This window comes from Tyto alba, unplaced genomic scaffold (genome assembly GCF_018691265.1).
Source record: "Tyto alba isolate M040663 unplaced genomic scaffold, T.alba_DEE_v4.0 Super-Scaffold_7, whole genome shotgun sequence".
Lineage (NCBI taxonomy): Eukaryota > Metazoa > Chordata > Aves > Strigiformes > Tytonidae > Tyto > Tyto alba.
Window position 1 is genome coordinate 40708910 of NW_024881328.1, and position 12741 is coordinate 40721650.

The 12741-nt window shown below is 38.4% G+C and overlaps 1 protein-coding gene across 23 annotated transcripts in view; it reads right to left on the reverse strand.

Moving 5' to 3' along the window:
- Window positions 1-12741, reverse strand: part of LRRFIP1 (LRR binding FLII interacting protein 1) — a 114389-nt gene that overhangs the window by 22397 nt on the left and 79251 nt on the right. For 17 of the 23 annotated variants that reach the window (XR_006164512.1, XM_042783802.1, XM_042783801.1 and 14 more), the window contains 3 exons: window positions 11169-11246; window positions 2387-2419; window positions 1476-1601 (listed from right to left, as the gene is read on the reverse strand). Coding sequence is in view for 22 of the 23 variants with exons in the window: in XM_042783802.1 (XP_042639736.1) it covers window positions 1476-1601; window positions 2387-2419; window positions 11169-11246 (237 nt within the window). In the remaining variant the exon portion in view is untranslated. The remainder of the gene's footprint in view (window positions 1-1475; window positions 1602-2386; window positions 2420-11168; window positions 11247-12741) is intronic. The other 6 variants (XM_042783803.1, XM_042783798.1, XM_042783795.1 and 3 more) reach the window with 1 other exon arrangement.

Consider the following 12741-nt stretch of genomic DNA (forward strand, 5'->3'; position numbering starts at 1 on the left):
ACCTTCTCAAAACAGCAAAGACAACATGCAGTAGTAATCAGCAGCTTTTCAGTTAACATTTGGAAGCATTTCTCACCACAATCAATCAAGGCCAGAACAGATACTTTTGCAGTTAAGGAAATGCTTTTCCACACAATTCACAACCCTTCCCAGAAGCAAGCATGCAAGGTCAGTTCTAGGTCTCACACCAACTCTCTGAATATTTAGCTGGCTGTTAATGATCACACTCCCAGTCTGCAGTAAACCAGTACCTTCATTTCTTTCAGTCCCTGCATGTATTTGCCTTCTACATCCTGAATCTGGTCCTTTAATTCATAGATATCCTGAGGAAAACGGTGAGAGAGGTGAATGATGCCACTGAAACTAATGGGCAGAAGTGCAGCTGATAGGGAAAAGCAGGTATCCAAAGTTCTCATGTAAATATTTCTGCCACACAGGTTAAGGGATCTGAACCTAACCCGAAGCCTTGCCGGACAATTAAATGTCTTGGTTAGAAATACATGTTAATTCTACTCTTCTTGACTGGAAAAAATAAAATCTTTGAAGTTAAGGACGAGATGCAGACTCAGCTTCAAAGCCTCCAACAATTACCCACCCCAGCCACACAGTCCTTCTCTACCCTTTTCACTGATTATTACTCACTTTGAGGAATTCTGGTATTAAGGTTAAGGGCTGCCAAAGTAAATCTGAAATGCAGGCTATACTAGTGATGCAGAAAAGACTGTACGAAAACCATCCATGACACTAAATTAAATTATAAGTCCTATTTCACAGTCTCTCTCCTCTTTTGTCATTGGTCACGGGCAAATGGCTATCTTTCAGCTGTTTAACAGTGCTGAAACTGAGACAGACCCGCTTGGACCTGAGGTCCTAATACAAATGCCACATGTTTTAACTGGCTCTAATTTCAGAAGAGTTTTAAGTTGTATGCATGAAAGTTAGCAGAATTCAGATTCCTCATCTTAAAATAGTCTTCAGAATGGAGCATTAAAAAATGAACGACAAAACCCAATTTAGCTATGGACTACCTAGACTAGCACTCAATGATATGAACACTGGATTTCACAGCTATTTGCTATTCAAATGCGTTTAACTTCATGGAATCATGAATTAGATTACAAAACAAAACCCCCTCCCAAATTAGCATCCAGTAAACGCAGCGCTTCTTGAATTACTTCAATCCTCCTATCAGTGTGTTATATTGAGTCCATTTTCTATTCCATTCGGTTAAGATGAGATGTGTCTGTTGTGATCAATCTGTTCTGCTATCATATGCTGTAGGACTTTACCCAAATATTCATGCAATACATACCAGCTTCCCAGCAGCATCTCTCTAATAAAGCTATTAACTATTCATCTACAGCATACAATTAATCTTGTCAGAACCTCCAGGAGAAGGAGATAAGCTGGTTTCTTTTTTGGAAAGAAGTCTAAGGGATATGTAATAATTTATGCCAGTTTTAAGTACTTCTCACCTTTATTTCTCTAATAGATGCCTCTGTATCTGCTGAGATGGATGTATCTCCACTGCCTCTTCGTGATGAAGTCCCACCCAGAGAAGCCAAGGTAGCTGCTGATAAGCTTGAGACAGTACGTGCTCCCTACAATCACACACAGTTAAAAATTGCTATAACCTTTTTTTTTTTCCTAGATACATTGTGGATTTGTTGTTTGTTGTTGTTCTTTTTTAATACACACATTACACCAATCCTTGCACTTCTAAAGTACGCACTTTTATTAAAATGTAATTTTCTAAGAAGAAAAATCAATAGACCAAGTTTTAACAAGGGAAACTAATGAGAAAAGGCAGATCAGATTGAATACTATTGTAATAGGAGTTTCCATGACTTAGCTTCTAACTACTAATTCTTAATTAGACAAAGTCTTTAAGGGCTAGTATCATCTTGCCAGGTATTTTCAGAACTTGTAATAACCTATTTTGTTGATGCTTTTGACCACCGCTCAAGCTCTGCTCCTTTCGTGGATATTTATTACTCTGCAGCAGTAGCCGCGTTTACTGTTTTACTGTACTGAGGGTTGTGCATTAAGCCAATTTCTCACTACTGCAGTATCCCCCTCTTCTTTTTATTACTATTTATTTATTACATAATACCATAATTAAAATCTAATAAACACAGTATTCATGTGGCTTAGCCTAAAGCAATTTCAGCTGGCTACTGTTGAAGATCAACTACTTCACATCTGAATGGCCAAAGGTTGAAAAATTCGTCTTCAAAAATGTAGTAGTAGAAACCTCCAACAACTCAAATTTTTACCCCACAATGAATTTTAGGGAAGATTTCCGTACACTCACTGCAAGTTCTACCTAACAAAAACAACATAAAGAAAGCACTATTGTCAGAATAATTCATAAGATCCTTCTTACCTTCTCAAAGTCTTTTTCTGGCCTCTCCTCAATCTGTAAAACAAAGATTTAGAAGGAATCATTAATATAATCAACAAAGGACAAGAGAAGGCAGTTAAGATATCAGAAAGGGAATTCTTAAACCTGGAAAAGACTTTTCATTAACAATTTCTATCCACTCAAAAGGCAGCCAGCTCACTCAGACCAGTAGTGTCCTGGCTGTTATCTCAGGGCACAAGGCTGGACAAGTCACCTCAAATTTCTAAGCAGTACATAATTAAGTGGAATATACTCCTAGATAAAAATCTATTTGGTCCATTAAATAAGACAGAGGAATACTTTTTTTTTTCCATATTCTACATCACAATGTTTCAAACATGAAGATGGCATGTAATCTATGAGCTAACAATATAAGAATACAAAGACCTACACGGGCATGGACATAAAGCCAGCTGTATGCAACTGCTGTGCTGACATATGCAGCTGTTCCTATTTACTTTAGAACCATTTAAAAATATGCCTCAAATGAACCCCAAATAGCAGTTTACTTAAGTAGAGAGGTTAAGTTTTTAAATTGAAAGATCAACAGATTTCCAGACCAGGATAGCTTCTTAAAGTTACATTTTTTTTATGGAACTTAACTAAAAAAAGGCTGCCCCTGAAGGCTGCCAGCACATCCTTCCCCATTCCAAAAAGCAAGGTACCAAGTTAGACTTGAAGGACTACACTGTCTGCACTACTCCCAAAAGAAGAATGGGAAGAGGGGGGGAAAAAAAAAAAAAAAAAAAAAGAAAAATAAGGTTTAAGACCTCTGATTAGTATTCTCTGCTCAAGACAAAAGTGACTGTGACTTCAAGGAAAGTTCCAAGTCAGACTGAGACTACAAAAACTGATCCTCAAGTCAAGAATCAGGGACCAGTTCAAAGTCTAAATAAACAGCTCTCTTATGGTTTCAGTATTTCACTGGAATTTACTAATTCAGAAGAAAGATCCTGCACTAAATCTCATCTCAAAGAAACAAAACGCAGCCAAAGTAGCACTTAGGACTACAAAAAACTACCATGGATACAGACAGCTTAAATACTTAAAAGAAAGTTACAGAGCAAAACCCACGTACAACCTAAGCAGATTTTTTTTTTCTTTGATGGGAACTATCCTATCAACTTTTTCCTGCTCTGAAACGAAACAAAATATACAAGTTCAAAATATACAAGTTCCCAAGAGCAGAAATTTAAAATCAAGTGTTTTGTCATTATTCACTTTGCTATTGAGGGAAGAAAAAAAAAAAAGTGCATTTCATAACAGAATCTTTTTAGAAGTATCTCCATCTAAAATGGAACTAAGTGTAAAAAGGACTGAATTAATCGAAAAGCTCAGCAGAACTCAAGAAATCCAGAACATGTCAACCTCTTCTGGGAACATTCAGCACCACAGTCAAGATGGTTTCTCAGAAGACTTCTAGAAAATTAATGGTTTCCCCAGATCAAGAGCCTAACAGCCAAATGGAACAGTGTTTTTGAAATGATTGAAAAAAAAAAAAAAAAAAATCAAGAGAGATCCGATTCAGGGGGAGTTGAGGTATTTCGGGGAATAGTTGAGGTTAAGTTGATAAGTTTCATTGCAAACACACTCAAAACCTACATCTCTTTCCAATCAGTTCACAATTGGCCTATGTTTTTTTCTCTTTGAATTATAGAGTAATATGTGGATGATCCCACTCATTTTTTCTATTACCCATGGTACCCTATTAAAAAACAAATAAAATCCCAGAACTGAGAGGTATCCATTACAAATCAGCTTTTTACACTGACAACACATCTCATATCATAAATTCCCTATGATTAGCATTAAGAAAATTTAAGATTTAGGCTTCAAAGTAAAATAAGCCAGACTTAAAGCACTAGATATAAACTTTGCAAAGACACTGAATATACAAAATACAGCAAAAAAAAAAAAAGTAATCTCTGAATTTGGATGCAGTGAGAGAAGGTCACTACTGAAGGCAGATACTTCAGTTCAGACACAATAAACAAGATGGACTGACTTTTGCAAACAGGCTGTTATTGTCATGCCAGACAGCTCCAAGTGCTGGATCTGGCAGCCTTCTAGCCTGGCCAAACACTGTGTTGTTGTTTAGCAAAACAGTTGTGGCAGTGTAAATACTGGCATGTTACCAAAGATTAGTGTGCGTATACACACACACACACACAAATCTACCTCTGGAAATTCATGTACAGCTTTTTGTCAAGTCTACCTTATGGGTTCAAGGCACAACTCAAAAATATAATTTTCTTTAAGCCATTTGCAGAATGTCCTCTATTTTGTGAAATAATGTGCAATCTCAGTTTTTAGTGAGATAAAGAAAGGAGCAAACATTGATATGAAATTTTAATGATGCATCACATGAGTCAAATAAAACCTTCCACTTACAAAAAGGAAAATGTTGAAGACAATGTGGTAAGAGATATGCATACAGTGGACATTTCTACTCAGAGCACTCGTAACCATGCCTGTGAAGCTTGCTATACATGTATTGCAAAACAATCTTTAATAATTCTAGAAGGCAGCAAAATCTTTAATTAAAGCTACTAAGCAGCTTCTAAAATTTAGATGGTTTAAAAAAACAAAGCAGAAAAAAAAACACAAAGAAACAAACAAAAAAAAAAAAACAATGAAAAAGGAAAACACCAAAAAACAAAGTAACCAGGAGGTTTCGTCTTCCCTAGTGATTATCTCATACACACATCCATTTGGTGTCATGAATGGAATACTCAGAGCATTTTCTCCTCAAAAACAGTAATTACCGATCTATATAAATATTAACATTTTTAAATTTAATCAACTTGAGAAAAGCCAGTTCCTCATTCTAACATAGTATCCTGACATTACAAAAATGCCTCCTCCTATACCAACACTTTTCTAAGCAAAAAGTCAGTCTAAAACAAGCAGCATTTAATTTTATGGTTATGTGGCAGTGATACACCAAAAGCTATAAAGACATGTCTTGTAGAAAAACAGAAGACTATTTTAAATTCATATTTTATACAGTTTTCATTCTGGTCATTTGTAGATTACTGTATTCACAATATCACTCCTTAAAAAAAGGATAAATCGTGCTTTCCAACAGCAGTCAGCCACCAGAGGGAACTCCAGGTTTTCAGCCTTCATCCAGTCCCTGACAAGCCCTCTGGCATTTGATCCAGTAAGAAATCAAACAGAGAAAGGTCAGGAAAAATGTTTATTTTTAGCTGAAGTTGCACAAAATTCTTGCCCAAAATACCTACCTGCCGTATCATCATTCAGTAAAGAATACTGTAATGACTAAACAAACTGGAAACAACCCCTCTGACTTCACTGTAGTATACTCAGCATAGCTTTTCATGGAAAGATACTGGCTTTGGGATTTTTCTACATATAAAGGACTAACAGAATACTTACCAGAAGGGAACAGCTAAAGAGGAATTCACTAATGTTACTAGACCTTTAATTTATAGAACACTGTACCATTTTTAATTTCTACAAGGGTACGGGTCTGTCCCTCATCACAGATTACCTTCCTTTTCACCAACTGTGAAGAGTTGTACTTTAGTGTGTAAAAAAGCAGGAAAAGGAAGTAATTTTCCAAGAAACTCCAGCATGCACATCTTTGTTTCGGCAAAGTAAATACAATGGGATCAGAGTTCAGCCTCTTCTGACAGCGATTTCTGAATAAATCCAGAGGCACGTTACAAAAATGTCAGCAGTATCCGAGGCTTACCGCAGCTGGAAACTTAACAAGAGCAAACTCATCTCACAAAGTCTATATAAGGATATATCGCCTATTTTTCATAGATAATAAAAACATTTTAGTGTAATGTTTGAAAAAGTATTTCTCTCTACTCTGCTGCCAGCTAGCAGGTTAACCCTTGAAACTCTTTGCTACCAGTGTCACAGTGCATCCAACGAGACAACTCTCCAAGTCCCTGGGACAGTTAAGCATTACAGCCCTGCTGCAAGTAAAGAGATCTTTAAATCTATCAGGACTAAGGCACAGTTTCCAGCTTCCAGCCACCTAAACATGGCTAGAGAAGAAGGAAAATCTGAAATGCTTGCTGTCGGGTAGTGCTGCAGACCATGCTCGGGTATGACAACTCCAGTGCGTTCAGTACGTGGCTGTCACTGCTCAGCTCCATCTAAGATCTTGCACTTAGATCAACTTCCTCATAAAAGCAAGGGGCTTTTTTTGGTGACAAATCAAATTAAGTTCATTTCCTGCTCTTAAAGTAGCACAGCACAGTTTGAAATGGAAATATGGCCCACACCAAAGAAAAATTCTCACAATATGTAGTGCAGAACACAAGACGGTATCTACAAAAACTGGAATTAAAAAATTACTACAGTCTATATAACCCCTCTTACAATCCCCATCTTACCAGTATGACCAGCTGGGCTGGGGCAGGAAGTAACAGAGTTTCTGCGTGTTTTTCCAAGGAGAGCCACCTTAACACGAGCAATTAGCAATAAGCCTTTAAAAGTCAGCAGGGGAAAACCACTGCTGAACTTTGTCAGGTCTAAAGTGGATTTGTCAAAAGTATCCTCACTCAGGAATGAGTGTTATGCCAAACGTCATTGCTTAAACAAACTTATCAGTCTCTGAAATGCAAGTTAGCACTGCAGCAAATCCTCAGCCTGGAGGGGCCAAAAGCACACCCAGACTGCTGGGCTAAGACACAAGCCTACCATAAATCTTTAAGTGTAGAGGAGAGAAGGCAAAGCTTGAGCACGCTGATAACTGCATCCCTGAATATTGTCTGTTACTGTCTCCATTTTATTTCTGGTGAGAACATGATAAGCTTCTTCAAATGAATAAAAAAAAAAAAAAAAAAAAAAAGTTATTCACAACCATGTATTATTAACGTATGACCTGAGGACTGCCCACTTGTTAGAGTGGCACCAGCATGTTCAGCCTTGCCCTCTGTACGATCGTGCTGCGGTGGGTCCCAGCCTGCCTGGGCAGGCTGCCTGCTGCCTGACTTCTTGTGCCCACCGCCCGAGACACTGCAAGAAGGGAGAGGGTTAATACAAAAGATTATCTTCTCACCATAGCAAAATGTGCCCGCCTATTATTTTGCCTTCCTTTGCTCAGAAAGTCTTCGCATAAATACTATCGCATGCTGAGTCTATTTCAAATGGATAAGTAATTGCTTTTCACTAGTAGTTTATTAATTTTAAAATATTCCAGCAATTCATTTTAAAAAGCCCGTCTCAGCCAAAACACGCCACTAGCTCAGGCACAAGATTTATCTCCATCTGTATAGATGGGCCTGATGTTTGCTCTCAGTAGTCTTAAGATCCGTACTTTACATCAAGTATAAGGCTTTAATATTAAATGACACATTTGCATACCTGCAGTAACTGCAAGGGCAGCAGACAATAATTACTAGTGGGAATAATGGAAAAAATGTTAAAAATAATCAAACAGCAAACTTCACGCAGATGTAGTGAATTCCTAAAAATACATACAAAGACAAATAGATATCCACATGTCGTGTTTAAGTATCTTCCTGGCTATTACTGTATTACACACATGATAACACAAATGAGAACACAAGCTGGCAAAGCTGTGCACAGCAGGAAAACTACTGTCGCTTCTTGCTCACTATTTAATGAACAGTGATAGAAGGGGGAAACAAAATTCTGAGCAAAAAAATTACGGGCTTCAGTGACAAGATACTGTATACTTTAACATAGAAAGTTAAGTCAAATCATTCTCCATTCTTAAGATATAATTTCTCATGATAGTTAGTCAGGCTTGGGAACAGTTCAATTTTAATTTTCTGCCTAATAATGCCCATAATCATAAGAAAATCATACTTAACTTCAGTGTTAAGCACTCATGATTACAGTTCATGGACTTTGTAAACGATCACACCCTCAAGTGACAGAAGCATGCTAGAAATGGCTTTTCAACCCAGCAGATATGCCCCTTTCCTTCCTCCTCCACCAGCCATTTAAAAAGCAAACCTGGAATCAAATCTTTACATGAGTAAATGCCAGAAGATATATAAAGAAGAACCAAAAAAAAGCATATGGCTCAATACATTCAGGCGGGGAACAACCCAGTTTTGGGGGTTAGCAATATTAAAACAGTTCTAATGTAGACTACTCATATAGACAAAAACAACCACTTTTTTCCTCTCATAAGTTATCACCATCGTCCAATGAGATCTTTATTCTTCCTTTAAGAAGTCCAAGCAGATGACATTTCAGGACTGTAGGAGTGGAAGTGATACACTGCTAAGCCTGCTGAGAAGACAAGGCTCTATTTCAGCATCTTTACTGCCAAGATCAAGTACACAACTGAAAATGTTACCAAAATGCCTTCAAACCTCTGTTAGTAAAAGGCAAACGACTCCTTACTGTGAGTTACAGAAAGAGGCAATGCCTGCTTAATACAGGGGGGAAAAAAGAAAAGCAAAAAAATAAATAAAAAAAAAAAAAAAACAACAGAGGTGCTGCTGCATTGACCCAGTGCAGCAATTAGAATTTTTAAGAGCAACGCCACCCCGTTAACAAGGTCTGTGCTACCTTGCGTTAGCAGAAGCGGGGTCCCGGCAGTGGTGCCTTTTAGACCCACTAGAACGTTAATTCTCGTCTTCAAGTCTATGGAAATAACAGAAGCTCTTCACATCCTGCAATAAACCACTAATTAAAAATAAATACATAAATAAGTGCCTGTTGTCTCCTTGCAGAGCAGATTCAGCTTGGCACCTCTCCAGCACCAATGCTGACACAGCTAACCATCTCCAGCATACAAAGAGTCCAAAGTATAAGCAGAGAATTGAAAGACAAAAAATGCCCTACAGCTCCCAGGAGGGCCAAGCTGCATTTTGTGATTACCATAAACAACTTGCATGAATGACTCAGACTGCATACAAAAAACACATAATGGAAACCAACATCAATGTATGGGTACACAATTCTTACACTTAAAGAACTTTAATGGAATACCTGGTTATTCTGACTGCTTCTTCCTTTGGGGACAATTGAAATTCAGTTTGCAAAGACATGTAAGAAGTATTACTAATGTAAGATACGTACTGCAAAAACACATAGCTCAGGGACTCAGACTCAGAGACTAATTAAAAAACTGATTTATTTATAGCTTACCAACTGCCATACACTATCTGATGAATTTATTTTTTTAAATAAATAGTAATTTATTGAAGTGGATGTGCCTTTGTCTTTAAGAAACATTAATACTTCCGGGCATATATCTCTATTCTATCAATTCCATTTTCTTTTGCTCCAGCCAGTTTATTCAGTTCTCACTTAGAAGAAGGCTGGCTTGATGATCAAAACGCTCACCTCTTCCCTGCCTGATGACAAGAAGTAACTCTGAGTGGAGAGTTCAGGTACCTTTCACCACTGGGATGCAGGCTTACTACACATTTCTAACTACAGCAGAAAACCCTTATGCTACAGTGCACAGGTTTTCAAATTGCAGGTTGCATCTGAAGGGGGAAACCAGCATGCTGGGGGACATCAGATGCAAAGCAATTCCTTACTGCAGACTGTGTGTGTTTACTGAAGAGGAACACTCCAAATACTCATGTTACAGCTTACTGTGTTGCATGCTGTGGTAGCTGCTTTGACTACCCAGATACTCCTGTTTAATTAGTCCTTAAGGCAACATTTACAGCATTTAAATTTCAGCTCTTCAACAAAGCAATAAAGGCAATAAGAGGTTATGACTAGAGAAGCACACTGTGTGTGTTCATTTACGGTATCACCCTCCTCATCACTTCATATCTTGGGGATGTGGTAGGTAGTATGTGACAGGTCCCAGGAGAACAAACACATTAGAACTTTACCAGGAAGAATGTTTCTGCAAAGCAAAGCCAGTTTACTGAAACCCAGTGCAACACTTCAAAAATCACTCCCCGTGGAAGATTAATCTCGTTATAGACTGGTTTATTGTAAGATGTGCAGCTTACAGTGTTTCCTCTAAGAGACATGCTACTGCACTCTGCTACTGTCACCACACTACCAGGCCTTGCTCTGAAATTAATCAGGAAAGATATTCAGAATTTTAAACAGTCAGATGGAGCAATCACAAAGAGAAGGCAACAACATGCCACTGAAAAAAACAGAAGACAATTACTTTCCATCTGTAAAATGCAGGGGAAAGGCTCTTCTTGGTCAACTACAGTCACAGGGGTTGGACAAGCCTTTAGCATGTGAGTCTTGTTCAGCTGTGACTACTTAGGAATTCATGATGCTAGCCATGCTGGGTACACGCCACCCCTCCAGCACTTCACTGTGCTAATGCCTCTGCTGTGCCTGGTGATCTACAGTCCAACAAATGTGTTCAAATTCAGTCTCTGGATAGCTCTGCAGATTAGCAGCAACAGAACACCAAAATAATGCTCGATGTAGAGAAACTAAACTACTTAAATGCTGCAGTAGGATTTAGGGTTTCCTAATTTTAATAACCAAAGGGGATGGCAGCACTAGCATCAACAACCCAGTCTTTTTCACAACACCCTTGCTGATGTTCTTTATGCCTGGCTTAGAAAAAAGTGAGCAGTCACATGAGTCTGAAGTGTATTTTCTATGGTAAAAACATGTGCATCTGCATAGAAATTACTTTGGTTTTGTAATCTCTCAACCGATTCACCCTTTCTTTGTCTTAAACGTTGCCCAGAAGGTCCAATTAATACCCTAAGAAACTGCCTCATGAGGGACAGTGACCTCATTGTATAAAAAAGACCTTGAGGAACAGAGGAATTAAACAAGGAACAAAGAAAAGAGAGGAGCTCACCACTGGACTGGCCCGAGCAGAGCTGGCTCTTGAGGATGCCCGAGATCCTGACCCAAGGTAGCAGCTGTATTCAGAAGGCTGCCGCAGGTAAACCAAGAACAGCAAGCAGAGAAAAGAGAAAAGCATTAGAATTGGGAAGGGAAGCGAGAGAGGATTCAGAGCATTACATCGGAGGTTAGTTATGAAAACGATTACATGCAGCTGGACAAAAGAATAGGAGTGAAAGTCAGAGAACAGATAATTCAACTGTTAATTTAAAAACTGAGGCAAGCAGTAATTCCAGATGATGGACTAAGTAGAGTTTTCATTCAATTCTTAGAATGACACAATACCAGTGATTTATTTGTATATCTTAAGATATCAGTCACAAGCAACTCAGTCTCTATACAAAGGGCTCAATCCTACTACTTTACACAAGCTCCGAGGTTCTCTGGTGAGCCTGCTTCCCACATTTCCAACACTGTACACATATAAAATGAATCTGTGCTCCTCAGGTCAAAGCAAGAAACACCCATCTGTGTGGTGATTAAAGTAAAAACTGAGACCATCTCAGAGACTCAGTATCCCTCCTGCTTTTCCAGCACCTGCAGTCCTCATCTCCAAAGAAAGTATTTTAGTTCTTCTTAAAAGCAAATATCTAAGCAGTGATGCAGAACAAACAGGGCTGACTTGTTGCTGACAAGGTCAAAAAATGGGTCTACACTGTTTTATTTCCAGAGGTTATAATGCAGTGCAAGTAGAAAAGAAAAATGAAAGTTTAAAGCATTGGGAAAACAGAACTAAAACTTATTCTGGAAATGCATTTTAGAATTATTCCCTCTATTTTCACAGATTTCAGAGTAGCAGCTTCACACTTAATCTTTTATTTAGATGTACTTTATAGAAAGATAGATAAGCATATATAAAAGGGAGTTTTTGATACATTCAGAACAGAGAGGAATTAAAGTTTGAGGTTTACCAGACATGGTATTTTTCCTACTGCTACCACCTCAAGGCAACTGTGAATGTAGCCTCTGTAAAGAGGCACATCAGTCTGTCAAATTTCACATGCAAAAGCTAGTGCAGACAGAAGGGCAGAAGCAGTTCAGGGATGGGAACGGGCATGAGGAACTAACTGCTCTTCTCAGCAGCTCAGACTATGCTGCTAACGACCCTCATGAGTTTTATTTTATAGGCACTCAAGCCTGTTTCTCAGATACAAAACCACTGAAATCTAAAAAATTATCATACTTAAAAGTATGAGATGCATATACTCTGTCTTCTTTTAGGGCTTCTTCTGCTAAGTTACCTGGCCAGTACAGGAATCCCCTGGACTCCTCAAGCTACAGAGACAGCCACATCTTCACCAAGCTACTGGAGGACTGTTTCAGCATCACTGAGTCACGCTTACACAGCGGCACAGTATTAAATGAAAATTAACCTTAAAGTACTCCTAAACTATAGAAGGGTAAGATGAAAGTAACCCCAGCTACAGTACAACACTAACCTTAGTTACTAACCACAAAGCTTTATGTTCCAAGGTACACAGACCTTAGCAAGCCCCTGAAAAAGGGCAGAACGTGACCAAGCTGTG